A 22,632-nucleotide genomic window follows, 5' to 3' on the forward strand; every position below is an offset into this window, starting at 1 on the left:
TTAAAAGATGGAATAATCATGTTAATATGCTGAATGTTCCTGTTGCAAATAAGATTGATGTGTATAATTAAAGAAGACAAGAAATTGGTTAATTTATTTATGTATGAGCACTTGAGAACACGCACAAAAGTTATTTAAAAAATTTGAACTGAAAGTTTCGAAGAGTAACACTTTATTATGTGTTCGGTGTTCAATTTGAACACTCCGTAGTTCGAGTGTACAAATGAAATTTACTAGCAAGTTTAAGGGTTGACTCCTTTGACTTTTTCGTGTGTTTACCTTTTTGTATTTTGAATCCTCTCAGTGAAAAATCCTGAATCCGCCATATATTAGAAATTCTATAAATGCCTATAAATTTTTAACCGTGAACTCAATTATTGTATTTTAACTTGATTTTTCTGTAAGAACCCACAAACTTCAAATCACGATCCAACCCCTGTCCATCCTAAACTGGAGGTCTGAAGTTCGAGCACGTAAAATGAAGTGGCCTTTGTTGGGAGCACTTAACCCCAAAGTGGGACTTTCTGGCGGGATTCTAATTATTCGAGCCCCAAAAAAGTTACTGAATATCGGATAAGATAAAAGAAAATAACTATTATTATATACCTTAATTTGAAAGACCAGTCATGGTTCAACATTAATTAAATTGAGAAATAGATTCCGTTGTTTGGTCATTAAATACCAAGTTTCCAAAAATTAACGGTTACCGTTTTTTTTTTCTTGCCATAAAATATCAACAATTTCTTCTACCGCCAAGAAGAAAAGTTTCCTAAGTTCTCAATTACTTTGGGTAAGTTTCCTACTCAGTACCAAATTTGTCCCACGCTTCCTACTTTTATTACACTTGGGTTTTACAAAAGTTCCCTAAAATTGAACTTTTTGTTCTATAAAATCAAACTATATATAATCATACAATACAAGTATACAACCCTATTTTATCTCTCAATTAACTCTAATATCGGCCGCCCATACCATACTAAATACACATCTCTTTTCCCTTGTTTTTTCATCTCTGAAAAAAAAAGGTTCTGTCTTTCGGTTCTTTCTTCATATACTGATATACATGCAAGAAAGAATTAATACTGATATGGAGTTAGAGAATCTTGAAGAAGGGTATCGTTTTCATCCAACAGATTCAGAGTTACTCACATTCCTTTTGAGGTTTATTGCTAAACAACCATTGTGTGATGATGGTTATATTACTGAGCATGATGTTTACAAACAAGAACCTTGGAAGACTTATAACCATGGTCGCCATTGTGGAGGACAAGATGATGAGGATACTAGTATTTACCGCTACTTCATTACACCAAGGCAGAAGAAAGGGAACAGTTTTTGCAGAGTTGTGGGTGAAAAACTTGGAACTTGGAAGCAGCAAGATAAGGGAAAGAATGTAACTATGAGTTATGGTAATCAGAGAAAGCCTTTGATTATCGGACGAATGAAGAGTTATTGCTATGAGAATACTAAGTATGTTCATGGGAAGTGGCTCATGAAGGAATATGTGTTTTGTGATACTCTTCTTAGAAAGTTCGAGAATTCTGAGTATAAAGATTATGTTATCTGTGCCATCAAAAAGTTGTCCAAAAAGAATTCTTCTAATGGTAGTCAAAGTAGCAATCTGACAAGTATTGATTTTGTTGACGAACCAATGGTGGATACGGAGGTGACTTCAGGGGTAAATTCTGTTGAGCCGTTGATGGATCATGAATATAAGGCGATCACTCCTATCAATGTTGTTGAAGAATCAATGGTGGAATCTGCTACTGGTGAAGAGAATGGTGCGTTGGAGCTAAGTACTTCTTCTCAAATTCAAGAATCTAAGATTGCTGACTTTGAGAACGCGATGCCAGAAAATAATGTTCTTGAAACAATGGATATGTTGGATCAGGACTATGAGATGATCAGTCCTATCAATATTGTTGAAGAACCAATGGTGGAATTTGATGATCTTGAGGTGAAAATCCAAGAGGCTGCTGGTGAAGAGAACGGTGTTTTGGGGCCAACTACTTCTTCTCAAATTCAAGAATTTGAGAACGCCATGCCAGAAATTAATCTGCCTAAAGAAAAGGATAGATTGACTGAAAATACAGGTGACACAGTGTTGGACAAGAACCAGACACAAGAGGGTTGTATTATTGTTGCTAATGAAGACTATACTGCATATTTGGAACTTGAAGCCAAGAGTACAAGCTTTGTTGAACTACTAACTGTTGGGGGAGACTCTGCTATGAAGAACAATCAAGTGCAAACTCAAGAGGCTCCTGGGGATGAGATTAATCGTCTGTTGAGGCAAACTAGTTTTTCTCAGATTCATCAACCTGTGATCCCTGACTTTGCGAATGGACCAGAAAAAACTATGCCTGAAATATTGAATACTTTAGCTGAATATATGGGTGTCACAGTGTTGATGTATCCGGACTATGAGCTGACCACTCCTTTTGATTTTTCTGAACAACCAATAGTAGAATATAATGAACCTCAGGTGCAGACTCAAGAGGCTGCTGGTGAAGAGAATGGTCTGTTGCGGCTAACTGATATTTCTCAAAATCAAGAACATGTGATGCCAGAAATTAATGTGCCTGAAATGTTTGATACGGGTGACACACTGTTTGAGAAGAACGAGACACAACAAGAGACACTTTGTGAAACAGAAGAATCGAGCTTTATTTCTGACCTTGTGGAAGACATGTCAGATCATGCGACTATGAAGGAGAGATTGGCTGCAAGTAGGATGGATCACAATACATTAATGTTGGACCAACAGTCTTGGCTGTCAAAGACGTATTTACAAGATATGCTGCTATGAAGTATTGGTACTACCTCAACAGTTTCCAGCTAACTTAGTGGACAGTACTAACTAGTTAGGTTCAATTCTTGAATCTTAAAGTGAGTTATTTGCACAATAACTGTACATACTGCGTGCTTATCAATGGAGGTTTACATTCTTTTTTCCTTTGTGCTTGTGAATGGTTAAGAGAATATCTTTTTGAAGCAACAAGAAATTTTGAGCTGCTTCTTAGTCCTCTTTGGTTTAATGTTTATAAGAGTTTATGTAAATTCTATTCGTCCAGATTTAGTGTTCAGTTTCTAATTTAGACAAAGAATCATCTACTGCAACTTTTATATTAAAGCTTGATCGCATGTGACAAACATTCAAACAGTTCCCCCTAAATGAATTTTTCTGTTCTGTCCTAAACTAAATATAGTACTGGAAAAGATGAGCAGGGTCTCTACAACACATCTCATCATTTGAAATTTGATACATAAAATTCCCCCTAAATTTGGTTCTTTCTGCTACTATAGGATGTTTGTATTAACCTGAACTTTGTTTTTTCGTATGAATTACCATCCTATCCAAATCTGGTAGCAAGTGACAATTACGTGCCAGACACTTAGTTGCCAATTTTGGAGAATCACATCCCAGTGAAAAATGAAAATCACTCTGTTTTTATGGTAATTCATACAAGCCACCTGCTGCATATATCTCATTTTTTTTCATTGCTGAAGATCCATAAATGTGCCATAGAACATCTTTTCTTGAATGGTTCCTTTTGCGACAAACTTGAAATCCTGAAATATGTAAATTCGACAAATTACCTCAAATTTAACCATGTTCTGAAGATAAAGTTGAGCATTATTTGAAGCGAAAACATCATATTTTGCATCCTGATATAAGAGGATTCACGAAAGAGCAAATACAAAATTAACTAGGAAGATGATCAATTTTAATTACTTAGCTAATAAAGACTTCAAATATGTGCTCATAATAGTTAAGCACAGTACATTAATGTTGGACAAACAATCTTGGTTGTCTAATGTGCATTTATGAGATGCTGCTGACTAGAATTGGAACTACCTGAAACTATTCAGCTAATTTAGTCGACAGTGGTATGCTTTGCATTATTTTCAAGTGATGCGACTCCATTGTTTATATATGTGTTGTTTTTAGAGGAAAAAAGAATATTTACACGCACATGTATAAGAATTTTTTGCTAAGAGATTTTAGATGACACCCTTTACTAAAAGGTCTCTCCGCGACTGCTTCTACTCTACTTACCCCAATTCCAGTAGTATTAAATAAAAACTATCATTTCAAAAGAGTTGATTATCCAATTTAGTTGAACATAAGCATTTGGCTTCTATTGTAGCCTTTAACAGCTCCAGGAAGGAAGTATGATCATGTTACACGCTATTTACAGACATTTTGTTGAAAAAGCTTAAATATTGTTCATGTTATCGTAATTGTGTTTCTCATGTTAAAGATATTGTTTAATCTTCTTAGGATTGTGCAGACTTGCCACATTCAAGCTTGTCCTCACAAGTTGCTTCACCAAAGTGTTCAATCTCCACTGTACAATATTTGTATTGTCGGAAAATATGCAATAAATATCCGATAGAATAGTTGAGGCGTCAAAAATTTGTTTTCTAAAATTGTCAGGAGTGAATAACGGCTCTAAGAGTACTTTTTTTTACGTAACTATTAACTATTCAATATCCAATAACCACATGCCTGATTAATTTAGATTTGCGATATTTAGGACTCATTAAAGGAGGAAACTCTCCCCCAATTTTTCATTTTCAAGGTTTGAACTCAACAATTGATTGGAAAGAAGTGCTCCAAAAAATAAAAGGCATATAAAACTTAGAATTACGTGAGAGTATTGATTGACGACTAGTTTAAAGTTGGATTAGGAAACATAAATAATTTTTTTTTATTTGCTAAGTTATTTAATTAATATATAGCATTTGTAGTCAAATCCATATAGGAATAGTTTTTCAATTCCTAGTAAAAATAGGTTTCAATATTATTATAAATATAGGTAATACAGGATATTTTTGTAAAAAAATTGTGGAGTTCATTCAAACATATAGGTATTGCTAGCAGAATTTTTTTACCGACAAGAACTTCTCTTCCTTCGAATTCAATTTGGAGTTCCAAAAAGTACGTGCTCACACACATATATATCCTTCATTTCACATTATTTTATTAAATATAAAGGTAAAGAATGCTAAATTAAATACAAATATATTGTAATTTGAAACATGGGATACTATGATATTGAAATCGTTTCTTGGCAAGCATATTTGAAGAAGTGAACGTGACAAATATTTTGGAATAAAGGAATAGTTTTTTTTTTTTTTAAAAAAAAAAATCTAATAGGTTTTTCTTTATAATGAATAATTAATGTCCAAATTTACCTCATCCTTATATTTGAGAGGGATAATAGTATTTTTGGTCAATTTCGGTATAATTTGATTTTGGTCCCTGTAATATTTGACAAATCACGTTTAGCCTTTAATTAATCGAAATGATTGTTTTTAGTCCTTTTATATAAAAGTATGTTGTATTTGAACTACTTTTAAGACTATATTCCCATCAAATATGGAGTAATAATACAAATATAACATAACACGAGAGTAATTTGTTGTATTTGAACTACTTTTAAGACTCCTATCAAACATAGAGTAATAATACAAATATAACATAACACGTGAGTAATTAAGTGGTAGAATGACTGATAATTATGGTAAAATTTTAATACTCACAAACAAAGGAATCAAAAGTGCACATTTCAATTAATTGAAGGTTAAACGTATTTAGCTAGATATCACAAGGATCAAAATTAGAATTTATCAATAATTAAAAAACCAAAAATGCTACTAACCCTTTTCTTTTCTTTTTTTTTTTTCAAAAAAAAACAAAAAAACAAAAAAAACAAAAAACCGGACCTTTTAGGTGGTTTTTCCCCCTTTTATTTTATAATGAGGAATCAACATCCAAATTTACCTCATTTATTATATTTATGACGGTGGGAGTAGCACTTTTGCAACCATAAGGGTTAAAGTATCAATTTCCCAATCTTTAGGTATCAAAGTGATATTCCGTCCTTTCGAATCGTGTGAATTGGAAAAAAATGATACTTAAACCCTTATGTTTATAAAAGTGCTACTCCCACCTCCCTTTCAATAGAAGAATTTCAGTTCCAATCCCGATCTTTCCTCTCTCTTTATAGCCACCGTAATCACCGCCGTAGGCCTTCTCGGACGTATTCTTCGGTCAATTATTACTCTCTATCGGGCCTAAGGTCAAGCCCAAATTATTTTTGTGCTTATTAGGTTATTTTTTGTGATTCTTATTGTAATTGGGCATTTATAGAGCGAAGATTGATATTAGGGATCCAAATTAGTTTGGGATTGACATGTACTTGATTGATTGATCGATTCTTTGTTGTGATTGGGCTTTAATAGAAGAAGAAAAATAGGTCAGAGGATATTATTGATTCGAAGTGTGGATTTTTCTGACTTGAATTACTTGATATGATAGAGTTAATTTCATGACCCATATAGCATTCTTGCTTATTTACGTCTTTTCGAGTTCAATTAAGAGATTATGGTAAAAAAAAAAAAAAAACACTTGAATTATCGCTTTTTCGCGAGTTTCACGCCCCAAATATTGTTCCCTTTTCCTACCTGAACTATCAGCATCTATGTATTAAAACGCACTATTTGATAGTTCAGGTAGGAAAAGGGGATAACTGGTAGTTGGCCTTATCAGCTTCGAGGTGCGTTTTAATTAATACATATATGGTGATAGTTCAGGTAGGAAAAGGTGGCCTAATCAGCTTTGAGGTGTGTTTTAATTAATACGTATATGGTGATAGTTCAGGTAGGCAAAAGGAACAGCTGATAGTTGCTAAGTGAAACTCGCGAAAAAGTGATAGTTCAGGTGTGTTTTTGACCATTATCTCTTGAATTAAAGTATCCCTAATGAGGAATAGTACATGGTATAATTGTACCCTGATACTATCTAAATTTTGTAAGGCTTATAGTACTAAGATAAGTAATGGAAAATTTGTTAGCTAAAAGGGTTAAAAAGTTTTCTATGAGAAAGATGATAGATAATGATTATCAGTCAGACGTGTTTTTGAAGAACTTAGAAATCCCTTCGTGTTCGTGTCGAATTAGGGTACCTGCTTACTATGTTGACAAGGCATAAGTATGAAGACTGTAATCGAATTCTCATCGTGTTTTTGATATACCTGAGTGGGAAAAAGGATAAAGGTACTTCATTGTTGAACTTAAACTTTATTAAGTATATGTTGGGTGTTAAGTTATATTTTTTCGTAATATGATGTTGAAAAGGCACCGTGTGATTGGAATGTTTGTTCCGTAATAGAAGTTGATGCATCTTTGTATGACCCAAAAAGAAAAGTAGGTGAAGGTCTTTGAAAAAGGAATTCTATAAGTTGACCGCTTTCTGACAAAAGAAATGCGCTTTTATAAATCTATACCTCAAATTACGAGGGAAAGCTTAAATGTAACTTCTAGAAAAAGTTGTACTTATTAGGATGCTTCATTCACTCAGTTATGCAGTGGTTTGTTCAATATCTTTGCCTGGCTAGCATTTTCCTGATGTCAGTTGTCTATTGCTTACCAGATGGCACTTCAAGAAAGTCTGCAAAGGTTCAAGAAGCAGCAAGAGAAGTGCCAAAATACCCTTAGTAGTATAGCTAGAGCTGGACCTTCTAGGCCAGCAGCTCCTCCAAGACCAGCAAATGCAAAACCTCCTGCACCTGCAGTCAAATTTTCAAATGACACGGAAAGGCTCCAGCATATAAATAGTATAAGGAAAGCTCCTGTTGGGGCTCAGATAAAACGTGTCATAGACTTGCTGCTGGAGGTATATTGCCTCCCCTTTCTTCTCATTGTTTTTAAAATTTTCGTTAATTTTATTTCGAAATTAAGAGCTATGATTCAGGAACTTAATGTAACTTAGCACCCAGAAGCAAGTGTCAAAACTGCTAAATCTCTAAATTCATCCCTGCAGAGAAGATTAGGATTAATTAAGGACTACTTAACTTTGCTTACTAGTTGGCAGTCAAAACTTAATAGCTGGTTGAGATTAGATCCATTAGCCTTGTTCAATTGTCTTAGATTTATGACTAGGTCTACCACTTAGGATTCGTGCAACGTTGTCGATGGAGCAATTTATTTGGTTGAAGCTGCTTTTATTGGGGCACATCAAATGAGAAACGAACAGAAGTTCTATAAAAAATAAAAAAAACACAAAAAAAAAACAATGCAGTTTTAATGGAGGGCTTTTGCTTGTTCTGAGGAATTATTTTTGTGGAACGTGTCATGTGGTTTGATGTACTGTTGTGTGTTTATTTCATGTCATATTGGAGTAGTATCCTATTACAAGCTACTTCTAGTTTCTAGAGTGTCAACCATTGATTATTAGTTGCAAGACATACTGAAGCTAGAGGTCTATTCCCTTCTTCTTCAAGTGAAGTCTTTTGCATGTCTTCGGAATAACCATAAACGTACAGGCGTCAAATGAGTCGCTGAAAGACCTTTCAACTTCATGGATATGGTGATGAAAATTAATCTCTTCTTTTAGCAGGTCTGATGTAGTTAACTAAATATCATGTGAATAGACTTCAGACCCCACGATGTGGGATTTCACTGGGTTGTTGTTGTTAGACTTCAGGGTGGCATATTTCTTAGCTGGTAGTACAGCACAACCGCATAACTCGTTGTATCCTGCAGTGTTCCTTCTTTTAGCTTCAGGTTGGTAGATTAGATTCACATACACTATTGTTTCTTTCTTCTTTCCCTGATGCTACTGGGCAGTAACTACGGAGAATTACTGCCAAATGAAGACACCAAGCATGCGCAGAAAAAAGATATGAAATGGTAAAGATTATACTTCATACAGCACTAATAATGTGCTGAATCGAGAATTGATTCAGTTACATTTTGCACCCAACACACAACAAAAAATTATCTATGGTCCTTTCCGGGGTGGGAGTTCTGTTGGTACATAAAAGTGCGAAAATTTGCAAGGCCATACCCCAGGAATGTTGCATACCTCTCCATTGTAGCTGGATTCTCTGCCCTGATTAATGTAGTGGCTTGTCCTGTTATCTTATGGGAAACTGTGTCACATTCTGTTTAATAGTAGTAGTCGGACTTTGACGATTAATTATTTTTCATACATACAGACAAGGCAGGCTTTCACACCCGAACAGATTAATGAATCATGTTATGTTGATATAAATGGCAATAAAGCTGTGTTTGACAGTTTGAGGAACAACCTCAAAGTATATTATGATGGCAATCGGTTCTCTTATAAGGTATTGTAGTCCTCCGTCTTTAAGTCATTTGCAACCATCTAAATCTCTCCTTTTTAGTAACATAAATTCACTTATTATTTGTCAACAGTCGAAACATGCCTTGAAAAATAAAGATCAACTACTTATCTTGATACGAAAATTTCCTGAGGGTATTGCTGTCATCGACCTCAAGGATGCATACCCAACTGTCATGGAGGACCTTCAGGTACATTTGTCATACTAACATACTTTTGAGTATTTGCTTTCAATGTACTGATACAGGGTATTTCCTATAGGCTCTCAAAGGTGCTGGTCAAATTTGGCTGCTATCAAATTTTGACTCGCAGGAAGACATTGCCTTCCCAAATGATCCACGAGTACCTATTAAGGTTGATGATGATTTGAAACAGCTTTTCAGAGGTATTGAATTACCACGTGACATGCTTGATATTGAAAAGGATCTCCAGAAGAACGGGATGAAACCTGCTACAAACACTGCAAAGAGAAGGGCAATGGCACAAGTTCATGGCATTGCTCCCAAGAACAAAACCAAGAAGAAGAAGCATGAGATTAGCAAGAGGACTAAGCTTACAAATGCTCATCTTCCAGAGCTCTTCAAACTTTAGAGTTCCATTTGTTCATAAACTTCTCCTGAATTGAAAAGAAGCACTGGAGCTCCTGTCATAAAGGCAGTAGTCTTTATTAGGCTTGGTGTGTGTTGCTCCTTTCCAGATTCTGATGTCTAGTGACTGAGCCTCCAGATGCCAAATGCTTTACAATACGTCTAGCACGAAAAGCTCTTAAGAATGGCTAAAGTCTAGGTGTTTGGTTCCTGTTGACAAGGTACTTATTTTTATTTATGTTAACTTGGGGGTGGGAATGATACTATCATTTTGTGAGTGTATTACTGACTTGGGGTTTTTGGACCATCAAACTGTTATGTATAACCAAGTTCATGAAGATCAACAACTCCATTTTGTATCATATAGTTTTAATATCAATATATATTACAAGAAATTTGCAACTTGTTGAGGTATGGACTTTCAAGATTTACAAATTTAGTTTCAGCTTCAAAAATTCTTATAAGTTGCAACTTCATGTACTAGTAAATCCTTCATAGTTCCAGTTTGTCAAGAAAGTTCGTAGCTTTTATTATTAAGTCAATACATTGGAAAATCATTTCATGTGCTTTCGCATGAGTTTTCTGACTCTAAATTTCATGATCATTCCTTTCGTAAGAGAAGAATATGATATCTCACAGATTTTTTTGACCCAACCTTTAAAGCCAAAAAGTTCAGTTTCCAATGCGGTCCCTTCCAGATAAATGCTGGATAAGCTGCTGGTTCCTTTTTTTCTCTCTTTGTTTTTAGAGTCCGGTTAACCAACTAATTGATATATGACAAAATTGGATTAGGTTTGGACAACCAATAGGCACAGAATTAATAGTGAAGTATGCAGTGACCGTGATGATAACAGCCACCTATGGACTAGATCAGCCAAGACAACAATAGAAGAATTAGACAGCCATAGTTGGAACCAAAGATGGATGTGTCCGCCACTTATCTTTCTTGAATGATCCCTGAGTATGCATTAGATTTTACGATATTAGGAACAACAATTTCATTGATCGTGGGTTCAAGCCGTTAAAACAATCTCTTCCAAAATTTCTAGGTAAGGTTTTATACAATAGACCCCACATGTGGACCACCCCTTCCCTAAATCCTCACATAAGCTGAACTTAATGCATTGAGTTGCCCTTTAGGTCGGCGAAGGTTGCCACTCTGTGTAGTAAAGACTTGGTTTCCTGAATTATCACTTTGTACATATGCCACTTCATGAAGAATAGCAGGATCTTTGAATCACTAGGATTTTTCACTTCATGCAATGACTAGAATTTTTAGAAGCAATATTTGTATTCCATCAATATGACAAGCCACTATACTTTATTGAGCTATAGACTATTAGTGTGCATACACATAAAAATCGCCTTTTCCAAACCCTTGTAATCTTTTGCAAAATAATCTTGATGCCAAATATTATCAAATTTGTTAACAAATGCTTTTTGGAATAAACATAAAAAAGAAGATACAAGCACTGGTTGCCAACAAAATTAGCAACGCATTGTGATAAAGAACTCCTGCAAAATCCCATTTCAGAATTTCATTTAGCCATGAGATGCAATCTGATCAAAATACCCTACTCTTAAAACCTCGTAGGACTTTCTCCAAGCAAATCTACGAATTGATAAATGTCATTGCGCCTCTGGCTCTCTAAAGGGAGGCTTTCCCTGCACAAGCTTTGAACAAAGTGAAAAAAACATAAAGATCTTATACTAAGCCAATTTTTACAAGAAATGATGCATCACCTTGTCTGTTGAATTGCAGCATAATCAATTTCAGCAATTAGAACTGCTTCCTCATGCCCAGTGGTTGCAATTATTTCACCCATCTGCTCACCAGGCAAACAAAGATCTCTTTGATTGCTCTATCTAACAACTGCAATCCAAAGTAACTATTTGCAGATTTACATTACAGTTTCTTAACATACCGGTCCAACCACAGTGGAGTGACCCCATATCATGTAGCTACTGGCTGAATCTCGAGATGGGGAGCAGGATGCCACATAAAGCTACGAAAACGTAATGCATGTCTTTCAGTTTTGAGTACAAGACAAAGAGGACTATCATGATAAAGTAACATGCATTACCTGGTTATCTACTGCCCTGCAAAATCAAAGTTGAATGAGCAATGAGGAAGCATCAGTTATAATAATATAGCACAGAACATTGTTACACCACAGGCAAGAAGAGAGAATCAGAGGGATATATCCAAAGTGAAGAGATATTGTTTATGCCAACAGGAAGTTCGTCGTATAGAGTAAAATACTTAAGTTACTACTAAAAACATAGGCTACAAGATCTCCGATATTAAGGTGACCTCGTTGGTCGAAGAGGATAAAGAATAAGGAGAAATCATTTTGAGGGAAAAAATTTCAATAGGGGTTAAGTACTGGTTAATTGAGGGCGGGAGGGGACCTATTCCGGGAGTTTTGTGTATGATTTCCATAAGTGTGTTGCAACTAAATTGGTCTCTCTTTAATGAAATATTATGAAAATCTTCATAGAACCTCTATTGGTCAAATCTATTCACAACTTAGAGGAGACAGAATCATCTTGCCTTGTTCTTTGCTCCAGCTCCCACAGAGCTGCCCCAGTACTCATGTTGAATGCTCCAGGGTAACATATTAGACGAGCACCTGATTCTCATATGAAGAAGCTCTTTTGTAGACATCATGGTGAAATGAAGAAGAACAATTAGCCAAACAGGATGAGTAACTACTTAAACATGTAAATTATCGTACCTCTAGCACTATATGACATTGCCAATTCAGGAAATCGTATATCGTGACAAATTCCTATTCCAATGCGTCCAAAATCTGCAGACACTTTGAATTGTCAGTAACAAGATGTGTAAAAGTACAGTTTCAAGTACAAAGCCTGATAGGGAAATTAAGAAAAGAAACATAAGTGAGACCAACTACTAGCTAGAAAAGTTTTGCCGACAAAATGAGACCTAAATCAGAATTGGGCAGGTAGAAAAATGTGAGCATACATATGACGTACCAGATGCAGCAAAACATTTGGACATTTTCTGCTAATATATTTGAGATGCCTAATGCCAGTAATGTCAATATATTTGACATGCCTATGCACAGAAGAATTACATAATATCCTGACTGACCTATGAAACATACTACCAGGGGCAGATTTAGAGGGTCAGTTATGGGTTCACGTGAATCCAATAGCTTTTACCCAAACATTGCATGCATATATATATATATATGCATGCAATGTATTAAGAAATATATATATATATATATATGTATGTATGTATATATATATATATATATATATATATATGTATGTATATATATATATATATATATATATATATATATATATATATTAAGAAATACGCTAAATATCTATAAATATTTGACTGTGAACATAGTTGTTATTGAAGTATTAACTTGAACTCGCTATAGGAACCCATAAATTTCAAATCCTAGATCTGTACTCTACTAGTAATTACCAATTTACCACATTTAGGGGTAATTGCTTTAAGCAGGAAACAGTTGCCTACCTGTATCAACAATTATAGGCTTCTCTCCTGCTGAAATGATATTTGATTCCTTAAATTGAACTTCTCCTGGCAGTGGCTGACCCATGTCAAACAAATGTATCTGCAGAAAGGCATTGCACAATTACATTTCTAGTTCGTCTTGCCATTCTCTCCGTCCAATCACCTGTTTAACTTCTTTTTCGTGCAACCAAAGTTTATCATTATATATATTATTTTACTTTTGTTAATATTTTGGACAACTAGCTTGATGCTTTCAACTTATAATGAAAATATAACACTAATCAGAAAAGAAAAAGATGTGGCCTTCATTGTAGACTTTTCTATCTTCCCTATAAGAAAAGGCTTACTTTTCTGTGCTTAGCCTTTAATTCTCCATTAGGTCCAAACACAGAGCAAGTATTGTACAGCTGACCGGCATCTTTTCCGGAATCGATCCACCTATAATAGTGACTCCTAAGGAAGCAGCAACTTCAGATGACATAAGCAATGACGGGGAGCTTTCTATATCATTGAAGTCCTCAGCAAACTTTGCAAACAAGTCAGTTGAATAAGGGCAATTCCACATTTCCTACAACAAATGATTGAAAAACATTGAATCATCACTTCCAACATTGTTATTAAGATATGCACAGTTACATCCTTGACCATCTTTTTTAAATCTTCAGATAGAAACTTCTTTAGGCTGGTATAAATTTTCGTTCTTACTTTGGGAGCATGATTCAATCCTCTTTCCTATCTTATCCGATCATAAAGTTTTATTCTTAAAACCATAGCAGAAATGAATACAAAGAACTTCCAACAGCGTAAAATGCTACTGGAAATAATAACAATGTGCTAGTCAGCATGTTTAGGTCAAATCACTATGCTAGACTTCCACAGTGAATAAATATGAGTAAAAAAGGTATTAGGCATCGTCGCATCGATCATCTAAAATGAAAAGTATAACTATTTCTTTTAGATTTAAGTTTTATACACTAATAGTGTAAAGAGCATTTGCACAACCAAATCTTTCTTAAAGCCAACTGCAGTGCAAGTGTCTAACTAAGTCTGATTTGTTAAAATTGGTCAAATTACAGCATCTAGTTCTTTACATTGTAGTATATAAATCAGCATAAGATTTATCAAAAAAAAAAAAAAAAAAAATTATAAAAAGAATTGTGTAAAACAAAAAAGAAAAAGGATTAAGCAGTGATATTTAAAGCTAAAATATAAGAGGGTTTAGTGAAGGGGAAAGGCTACTCACAGGCAAAAGTATAAGACTTGCACCTTGTTCTGCAGCAGCTTCAATCATATTACGAGCCTTGAGAATGTTAGCACTCTTCTCTGTGGTCACTTTCAGCTGACATATTCCAATCTTGAACTTCTTTGACAAAAACCCAACAAAAAAAAAAAAGAAAGAAAAAAATCAACAAAATCATTATCAAAGTGAGGAAATTTGTTAGTCATTTTGTTTTCCCCATCAAGAATCAAGAAAATATCATGTTTTGGATTTTGTTGGGAGATGGAGAAACCAAAGGAGACCAAAAAGGTAATTTGATAAAGACATTATAAAAGCATACCTTTGTTATTTTGGGGATTTGAAGTGGACCAGAGACAAAAAACTGGTCACTTGTTGTACTTTTAGAGATAGAAGCCATGTAAGTAGGTCGCAAATGCTGATTTTGTGAGAAATGAGTGTGAAGAATACAGGAGGAAGGTGATAAAGGCTCTATACATTTTGTCTGGCCTTAAATAAAACAATTCTCTTAATTAATTATGCTTCTTGTTTACTAATCACGGGATGAGACAAATTCTCAAAATAATGGAGCAACAATCAACACTCCCTCTGCCAATTTGAAGTGCCTTTTAAATTTAGAGAGTCAATTTTTTTTTTTTTTTGTAAGTTTGACCTTAAATTCTGACATAATGTTTTAAATATTTAAAAGTTATATATAAGATATTTATAAGATATTTATAAAGCATATGAAAAATCTTGGTTAAAGAAAAACTTGTTTGGGCAGATCCGAAAGATATCAGACGGGAATAATGATAATGATAAAACGAGTTTAGAAAGGTTAGAAATAGACGATATTTCATATCACTAATCTCTAGTAACTTGGAATCGAAGCATAATTATTGTTGTTGTAGTAGCAACAAAGAAAACCTTAAAACAAATTATCCTAATCTAAGCTAGAATCAGTACTATAAGCACGACTTGTAAACTAGACATAACTACACACTCGGTTCAAAACTCGATAAGACTAATAGTTTTATAATGTTTAATGTTGCTTGCTTTCCACAAAATTAGCTGTGAACAAAAAATTGCAATTGGCCTAAATGGAGAACCTCAAAGGATAGCACATCACAAGATGTAGAAGATCAGTTATTTATGAACACAAAATATCAAGCATCCGGGGCCTCACTGTTTCTTCAGAAATAAACAATCGAGAGAACAAAGTGCTACCACAAGTGGAACTAAATGAGGTATATTTCAAGTCTAACTGCTATCTTAGCTGTAACTACAAAGAAGAATATTTCAACTATGAACCAATGCCTTCCATGTAAGAAGTGAAATAAAATATGAAAATAGATAGTATAAAACAAGCTGAGTCATTCTCCTCTTCTGTACAACCAACAACCTCATGGATTCTACAGCCTCCATAAGAACATAATCAATGAAGCCATTCTCTATAATATTATGGAATCTGAGCAATTTCGACCAAAATCTTATGCAGCGATTGTGGCTTCGAGAAGAATGGAGCATGGTCACTGCCTTTGATCTTGAAAACTCCTTCAGGAGGGTTTACTCTCACTAGCTTTTCTTGGACATCCGGTGAAAGAGCATGGTCATCCAAAGTCTGGATATAAAATCTACGACTAGTTCCATACTTTTCAGGTGTGAGTGATAGCTTGTCCATCATCGGACCAAGAGGAATAGGTCTCATAGAAACCATTGCTAAAGCAACATCCTGCAAGCATTACATATAGTGTGTTAGAGATGTATTTTTGCGAAACCATCGATTTACATTTTTCTCTTAACTGTTCAGAAATGATCTGAAAACATCTAGATAGACATTAAAATACACACAAGGATTCTTTGGCAATACATTTTCATGATGATGGTATCTGGACCAGCTTTTCCGCATCTCGACTATTCCACCGGGTACTTGCTACCTCCCCTCCCATCAGCACAGGTACCTAGCAACTCTGCCCACTAATGCTCAAGTAGATTCAAAGAAATCACCTATTGTGTTTTGCCTCTGCTAGGATTTGAACCTAACACATCATGGTTTACCCCCACTTCGTTGCCCAGTAGGTCACAACCTGGGGTGCTTCTTTGGCAATAATTTAACTTCTGAAATGGGCTTAATTAGATGTTGGAATCATAATTTACACCAAACTCTGACGGAAACAGGATCTATTCTGATCCGCTGTGGTCAGCTTCTCTATGGTACCACAGGGCGTTGATCGAACTCGTAATGTAAGCATATTCTTCCTAGTAAAACTAAGAAAAGTTAGCCCCTATCATTAGCTTTCGTACTCCGTCTTCCTTCCATACTCTCTCTTTTCTACACTATCGTTAGCTTAATCTGGAGTACATGGAGGTCTTACTATTCATCTTTTTTTTTTTTTTTTTTTTTTTTTTACCGAGCAAAACTGCATATTGAGGTCTCTGTGTTTTTCTGTAGTCATTTCTAAAGTAGTTTTAATTGAAACAGCATAAATAATGCACTACGAAGCACATTCCCACATACTAGGGATGGTTTAAGTTTAGCAATTAGCATAGTAATGGATGAACCCTTGCAACTTGTATAAAGGAAGTACCTTTGTAGGAGACTGATTGAAATATAGCCCCCGCATTTGCTCCTTCTCGAACATGATGCCAGTAGCAGGCTTGTCTTTACCATTCCCATAAATTAAGAACTTAGACTCCGGGGTAAAAAGCTCGGCGGACCCAAGCTGCAAAAATATCACCCATAAAAATGTCAAAGTGGAAAGAAGAGATATAAAACAATTATCGACACTAGAAGAAAATTTCAGCAGCAGATTTATTTTTAGGACCAAACAAATCCTTATGAGTTTAAATTGATAGGTTATAATGAATGACACCTAATCCACCAATAATTTTGCAAGAATATACATCCGCAACGTCTCTAAACATGAATCGTGCATGAAGAACATTATGGCATGGTTAATTGAACTTAGATTAGTCTAATTCGAACAGCAGTCTGCAGTGAGGTTGTCACAATCATTATATATAAGCATATTAACCAGACAGTCAGTAGGATGCTGATTTGGAATGTGGACTAAACTGAGATAGCAATCACTATCAGACATCACCTCTTATGGTACTTTCTTACCTTTTGAGCTCCATTCTATGTACAAGCCCCTACTTTTGTTTATTAATGTAAATACAAATTGGGGCTAGATATTCTAAAACTAACAAAGTTCCTATTTACTCCACAATAGATTTTTATTACAAGGTTTACTCAGTTTATCTCACACGAATAAGGACACAATTGAGGGAAAGAGGAAACATCTTTCAGCGAAAATACAAGGCAAGTTCTAGGGGAGAGAAAACACGCTATCAATGCACTGTACCTACCTAACCAAAAATATCAAGAATTTGCATTTGATTACTTGCTATGCAGTTTGCTGCTATTTTATCAAGTTTAAGAACTATAGAAGTTTCAGATGATACTTTTTGACCTCTCCTTATATGTTCCTTGAAAATTTCATAACTTCAAGCACTCCATGTGACGAAACAAGAATATCTTACAAGATGACATCACAACCAAAACAGTGCTTTCTGAAGGCATGACCATAATAATGTTAGTTTTAATACGTGCAGTTTAAAAAGTGCTACTAATAAATAATTCAACAGGTTTCCCAATCGAGATGAGAATAAAAGGTTGGTAACCATTATTGGTAATTATTATTCAATTGTATAGATAATAAGGGATGTGTACCTCTTCAGCAAACGCATCAAAAGGCCTCTGGCCATCAGATATCATCGTGGCACTAAGAAATACTGCTTTTGCAATTTTAGTTGGGAAATGCTCTAAGGCATAGGAAACACAAGCACCTCCAGCACTGTGACCGACTAAAATTACCTAAAGAGATATATGCATAATGCTTTCAGAACATAAGTGAAATCGTCTATGTTAAAATTCATAGTAGAAAAAGGACTTGAAATTTATACCAAATCTATCTTACCTTTTCATCCTCTGGCAACTTCTCCAGATAATCGATTAATGGTTTTGAGTAGTCGACTAGAGTAGTAACATTATTTGTATCTGTCAGATGAATGCCAGATCCAGTGAGATCTAAGGCTGTGGGGACCAATCCTGTTTCCTCCAGTAGAGCAATAGTTTTGTACCAACACCAAGCTCCAAATCCTTCTCCATGTACCAGAACAAATTTCTTTGTTTTGATGTTCTCCAAAAACTCTGGTAGCTTTACAGCATAAATTTTGTACGTTAATTCAGTGCTATATAAAAATTTTCTATAGGTCGCCAAAAAGATGTTGATGATTATTGGATTTCCGGGGTCTCATTTTCTTCATTAAGTGGCGTGTTACCAGCAACAGTATATTTTCTACATCCTTCTTTTCAAGATGTTCCCACTGATTAAGCAATAAACACTCAGATGGATCTGAACTTTTTCAATTGCTCTGTTATTAAACTTGAGCTACGAATTAAAAAAGACTTCCTATCATTGCTATATTTACATCTATAGCATGAGTACTTAAAGCTAGTGAGAAGTTAAAAAGTTTACTTCCCACAAACATGATTGTGGCCACAAGATATCGCCAAACAAAGGGGAATTAGGATCTAAAGAAGTGATTCAAAAAATCACTTTGGCAAAATAATATTCAGAAATAACCAAAAACAAGAAGCAAATCACAAAGGAAAGGGTGGATCTTTTTGTTGTTCCTTTCCGTCCATCCACGTGAAATTTGCAAAACATATTCAACCCAAACCCGAAAAGGCAAATAATTGCAATAAGTTTATAATCAACAGTCTAATAATGAATCTTAGCTGAATGAACTAATTCGGAAGAAAAGGCCAAAAGGGGGAGGGGGGATCAAAACTTTTCACTTTTTGCAACAAAAGGTGCCTTTTTTGACTTATTTCCTTTTCATGAGGACTTCAGCAACATCACGAAGCTTAAAGAGAGTTATCATATCCACCACCAAAATAATAAAAGAAAGATGCTACTTTTCTGCGTTCTGCACCATCAATTCATTATAGAAAAAATAAACCAAAAGAAACACATAAAGGAAGAAACTTTCCACATCAAAAAGCATATCATAATAAAATAAAGAAAAAGTGACTCTAAAGAACTGAATAAATAAGAAAACAAGTCTTGAAACAACAACAATACCTCAACCTCAAACCACTTGGGGTCACTATATAAACCCTTCATATTCATTGAGCTCCCTAATCCATTTCATTGCAGTATCATAAAGACAAATTAAGGGTTCACTACCAAGACTCTTCTATTTTCATTAGTTACATTTGAAATTGTTTCATTCCACTTCAGAAACTTTTCTTTTCCTTTACTTTTCTTTTAAGCCGAGGGTCTATCAGAAATAACATCTCTAACCCACAAATGTAGGGGTAAGGCTGCGTACATCCTACCATCTCCAGACCCGCTTATTGGATTACACTGTGTATGTTGTTATTTTTATTTTCACAAAACTTAGGGGTTCTACAATAGACTTACATATAAAGCATAGCCTAGTGACTACCTGTTTTGAATTGGCTAACTGGTCAGGCAAATCATTGCGACGACGAGAACTAGTGGATCCAATACGTCTAGACATTGACCCCTCAAATCTTTGAGACAATTGATGTTGTTGAATTGCCATAGACAAAGCTTGTCTATGAAGTAACTCTTCTTCCAATAATGACCTCCTCTTTGATCTCTCCATCCTCTTACTCCTTGAACCTATCCCATTTTTCCCACTTTCTCTTATATCCTTCTTTGTCATGCAAATAAATTTGTTGCCCATTTCTCAAAATTCAATCTTGAACAAACCCCCGAATTTTTTTTTTGCCTAACAATGACCAATAAAAGCAAAAAAACTCAATCTTGAACAACACCCAGATTTTTTTTTTTTTTTTTGCTAAACAATGACCAGATAAAGCAAAAAAAATTCAATCTTGAACTAACCCCAGTTTTTTTTTTTGCTTAACAATGACCAGAAAAAGCAAAAAATTCAATCTTGAACAAAACCTAGATTTTTTTTGCTTAACAAAAAGCAAAAAAATTCAATCTTGGGCAAAACCCACGTTTTTTTTTTTTTTTGCCTAACACTGACCAGAAAAGCCAAAAATTCAATCTTGAACAAACCCCAGTTTTTTTTCGCTGAACAAAAAGCAAAAAAAATTCAATCTTGAACTAACCCCAGTTTTTTTTTTTTTTTTTTTGCTTAACAATGACCAGAAAAAGCAAAAATTCAATCTTTGAACAAAACCTAGATTTTTTTTGTTTCAATCTTTTTTTTTTTTTTTTTTTGCCTAACACTGACCAGAAAAGCCAAAAATTCAATCTTGAACAAACCCCAGTTTTTTTTCGCTGAAAAAAGCAAAAAAAATTCAATCTTGAACAAACCCCAGTTTTTTTTTTTTTTTTTTTTTGGCCTGAGAATGACCAGAAAAAGCAAAAAATTCAATCTTGAACAAAATCCAGTTCTCTCTCTCTTTTTTTTTTTTTTTACTTAAATGACCGGAAAAGGCAAAAAAATTCAATCTTGAACAAAACCCAGATTTTTTTTTTTTTTTTTACTTAAATGACCAGAAAAAGCAAAAAAATTCAATAAATTGCACAAGATCTAGAAAGAATTTTTCCCAAAAAGAACAAGAAAAACTGAAAATTTGGTACTGTAAATGGAGTTGCAGGTTCTTGATATGTTTGAAAACGATGACGTTTATTGAGGTAATAACAGTAGGTGGAAGTGCAAGCGAGGTGGTTTTTATTTAATAGAATTAATTCATTTGATTGTTAAGGAAAGTCTGGAAAAACAACTCAATACAACCTAATATACAAGGAATTTAATGCTATAGTATAATTTCTTTTTTTTTTGTCAACGGATGCTTCATTGATTTTCTCTCTCTTGATATATGTCACTTTCAAGTTTCTACTTCTGTTTTGTTTTTTTCTACGTGATGTTGAAATTTGGTTTGTGAGTTTCTGTGGTAACTCTGACTGCAAAATTGGATATGATCAACCCTTCAGGTATATCAGTAGAATTTTTTGTTGTTAAGTTTTTGTTCCTTTTTGTCTTATCGTTTTTGGGTAGTTCATCTTGTTTGTCTCTAATAGACAAAAAGAGCTTTACCATAAAATATAAATGAATGATGTAAGTGGCCTACTGGTTAAAGAAGTTATAAGTGGGTTAGAATTTGAGTTCATAGGTTTAGAATTTGAGATTGTTTAATAGATTATTTATATATTTTAAGTGGAATTTTAAACACAAAATTAGAGTTTGACGTAAAGCTACTTGATTTTATTGAATTTAAGTAGTGAAGCTTTAGCGCGAAAAGTAAAAATACGGATTCAATAAAATTAAGAAAGTTTGACTGATGTGAAGAAATCAAAATAACTTTTCTTTTTACCGCATGCTTAACTACGGATCCAATAAAATCAAGTAGCTTTACCTCAAACTCTAATCCCTACATTCGTCCAAAAGAAATACAATTTTTTTTTTTAAAGAGAATAAGCTGAAGACTTAGAATATTTTTCTTTGTCTACCAACCCCAAATTAATTACTATAAACACAATACAGTGATCTTTTTCATCTACAACACAATACTTCTCATCCACTCATCACGAGGAAGAATATCTCATTTATATAGATGTACGATTTTTTTCATATATAGTAAATATCAAAATAGTTGATGATAATTTGAGGCTTTGCCGGATAATTAATAGGACATAATGGAAAGAACATGTCGTGGTAACCTGAGTTGCAAAGAATAAATGACCACAAGGAATAAATGACAAAAGTTATATTCCAGCAAGATACTCGGTGCTCTAAAAGTATGTTGAATATTCAGTCAAGAGTAAATAAGGAAAAGCCAATAGATAACGACCGTCAAAATGTTGTGAAAAACGTTTTCGCTAAGAAAACAAGTTTTTTAATGAAAATGACTTCCCTAATAAAAATACGGTAAAAATTATTTCACCCCCAATTTTACTTTAAAAAATCAAGTTCACTCCTTGACTTTGAAACGATAATTAAATTCTCCCACTTTATCCTAATTAACTTTTTTAAAAGTCCTATTTTACTCTTACATTATGAAATTATCTTTTTTACTTTTACTTCTTTAGAGTCATGATTTTTTTATCTCTTTAATCTATGTAACAAATTTCCTATAAAAAAT

At 34.2% G+C, this 22,632-nt stretch overlaps 3 protein-coding genes and 1 pseudogene across 7 annotated transcripts; 2 read left to right on the plus strand and 2 right to left on the minus strand.

The window, feature by feature from the left end:
* Positions 1-1,087: 1,087 nt before the first annotated feature.
* On the plus strand, positions 1,088-2,809 carry LOC132053899 (NAC domain-containing protein 78-like). The gene has a single exon (XM_059445992.1). It carries the CDS (start codon positions 1,088-1,090, stop codon positions 2,807-2,809), a length of 1,722 nt encoding a protein of 573 aa, XP_059301975.1.
* A 3,203-nt stretch (positions 2,810-6,012) lies between these two features.
* Positions 6,013-10,145, plus strand: LOC132052099 (uncharacterized). Of its 3 annotated transcripts, XM_059443464.1 has the most exons (6): positions 6,013-6,089; positions 6,671-6,730; positions 7,442-7,684; positions 9,009-9,140; positions 9,229-9,345; positions 9,416-10,145. In XM_059443464.1, exons 3-6 carry the CDS (start codon positions 7,442-7,444, stop codon positions 9,743-9,745), a joined length of 822 nt encoding a protein of 273 aa, XP_059299447.1. In that variant the 5' UTR covers positions 6,013-6,089; positions 6,671-6,730; the 3' UTR covers positions 9,746-10,145. The 3 variants fall into 3 exon arrangements, with proteins under 3 accessions (XP_059299447.1, XP_059299448.1, XP_059299449.1); XM_059443465.1 differs by lacking the exon at positions 6,671-6,730 and having other exon boundaries at positions 6,014-6,089; XM_059443466.1 differs by lacking the exons at positions 6,013-6,089; positions 6,671-6,730 and adding an exon at positions 6,117-6,266.
* Positions 10,146-11,240: 1,095 nt separating this feature from the next.
* LOC132052100 (omega-amidase, chloroplastic-like) lies at positions 11,241-15,043 on the minus strand (annotated as a pseudogene).
* A 567-nt stretch (positions 15,044-15,610) lies between these two features.
* On the minus strand, positions 15,611-21,413 carry LOC132052101 (putative methylesterase 12, chloroplastic). 3 transcript variants are annotated; one of them, XM_059443469.1, is made up of 6 exons: positions 21,006-21,413; positions 19,995-20,482; positions 18,458-18,697; positions 18,211-18,354; positions 17,066-17,200; positions 15,611-16,209 (listed from the first exon to the last, which is right to left on the minus strand). In XM_059443469.1, the coding sequence occupies exons 2-6, from the start codon at positions 20,256-20,258 to the stop codon at positions 15,937-15,939; spliced, it is 1,056 nt and encodes a 351-aa protein (XP_059299452.1). In that variant the 5' UTR covers positions 20,259-20,482; positions 21,006-21,413; the 3' UTR covers positions 15,611-15,936. The 3 variants fall into 3 exon arrangements, with proteins under 3 accessions (XP_059299452.1, XP_059299451.1, XP_059299453.1); XM_059443468.1 differs by lacking the exon at positions 21,006-21,413 and having other exon boundaries at positions 19,995-20,712; XM_059443470.1 differs by lacking the exons at positions 18,211-18,354; positions 21,006-21,413 and having other exon boundaries at positions 19,995-20,718.
* Positions 21,414-22,632: the final 1,219 nt, after the last annotated feature.

This window comes from Lycium ferocissimum, chromosome 4 (assembly GCF_029784015.1).
Source record: "Lycium ferocissimum isolate CSIRO_LF1 chromosome 4, AGI_CSIRO_Lferr_CH_V1, whole genome shotgun sequence".
NCBI classification, from domain to species: Eukaryota; Viridiplantae; Streptophyta; class Magnoliopsida; order Solanales; family Solanaceae; genus Lycium; species Lycium ferocissimum.

Excerpts from the sequence above, each read along its gene's own strand:
- LOC132053899 (XM_059445992.1), top strand. The coding sequence starts at position 1,088 with ATGGAGTTAGAGAATCTTGAAGAAGGGTATCGTTTTCATCCAACAGAT.
- LOC132052099 (XM_059443464.1), top strand. The coding sequence starts at position 7,442 with ATGGCACTTCAAGAAAGTCTGCAAAGGTTCAAGAAGCAGCAAGAGAAG. Across the intron at positions 7,685-9,008 it reads TCATAGACTTGCTGCTGGAG|ACAAGGCAGGCTTTCACACC; the intron begins GTATATTGCCTC and ends TCATACATACAG. Across the intron at positions 9,141-9,228 it reads GCAATCGGTTCTCTTATAAG|TCGAAACATGCCTTGAAAAA; the intron begins GTATTGTAGTCC and ends ATTTGTCAACAG.
- LOC132052101 (XM_059443469.1), bottom strand. The coding sequence starts at position 20,258 with ATGGGCAACAAATTTATTTGCATGACAAAGAAGGATATAAGAGAAAGT. Across the intron at positions 18,698-19,994 it reads AGTTAGCCAATTCAAAACAG|CTACCAGAGTTTTTGGAGAA; the intron begins GTAGTCACTAGG and ends TATGCTGTAAAG. Across the intron at positions 17,201-18,210 it reads TTGATGCGTTTGCTGAAGAG|CTTGGGTCCGCCGAGCTTTT; the intron begins GTACACATCCCT and ends ATATTTTTGCAG.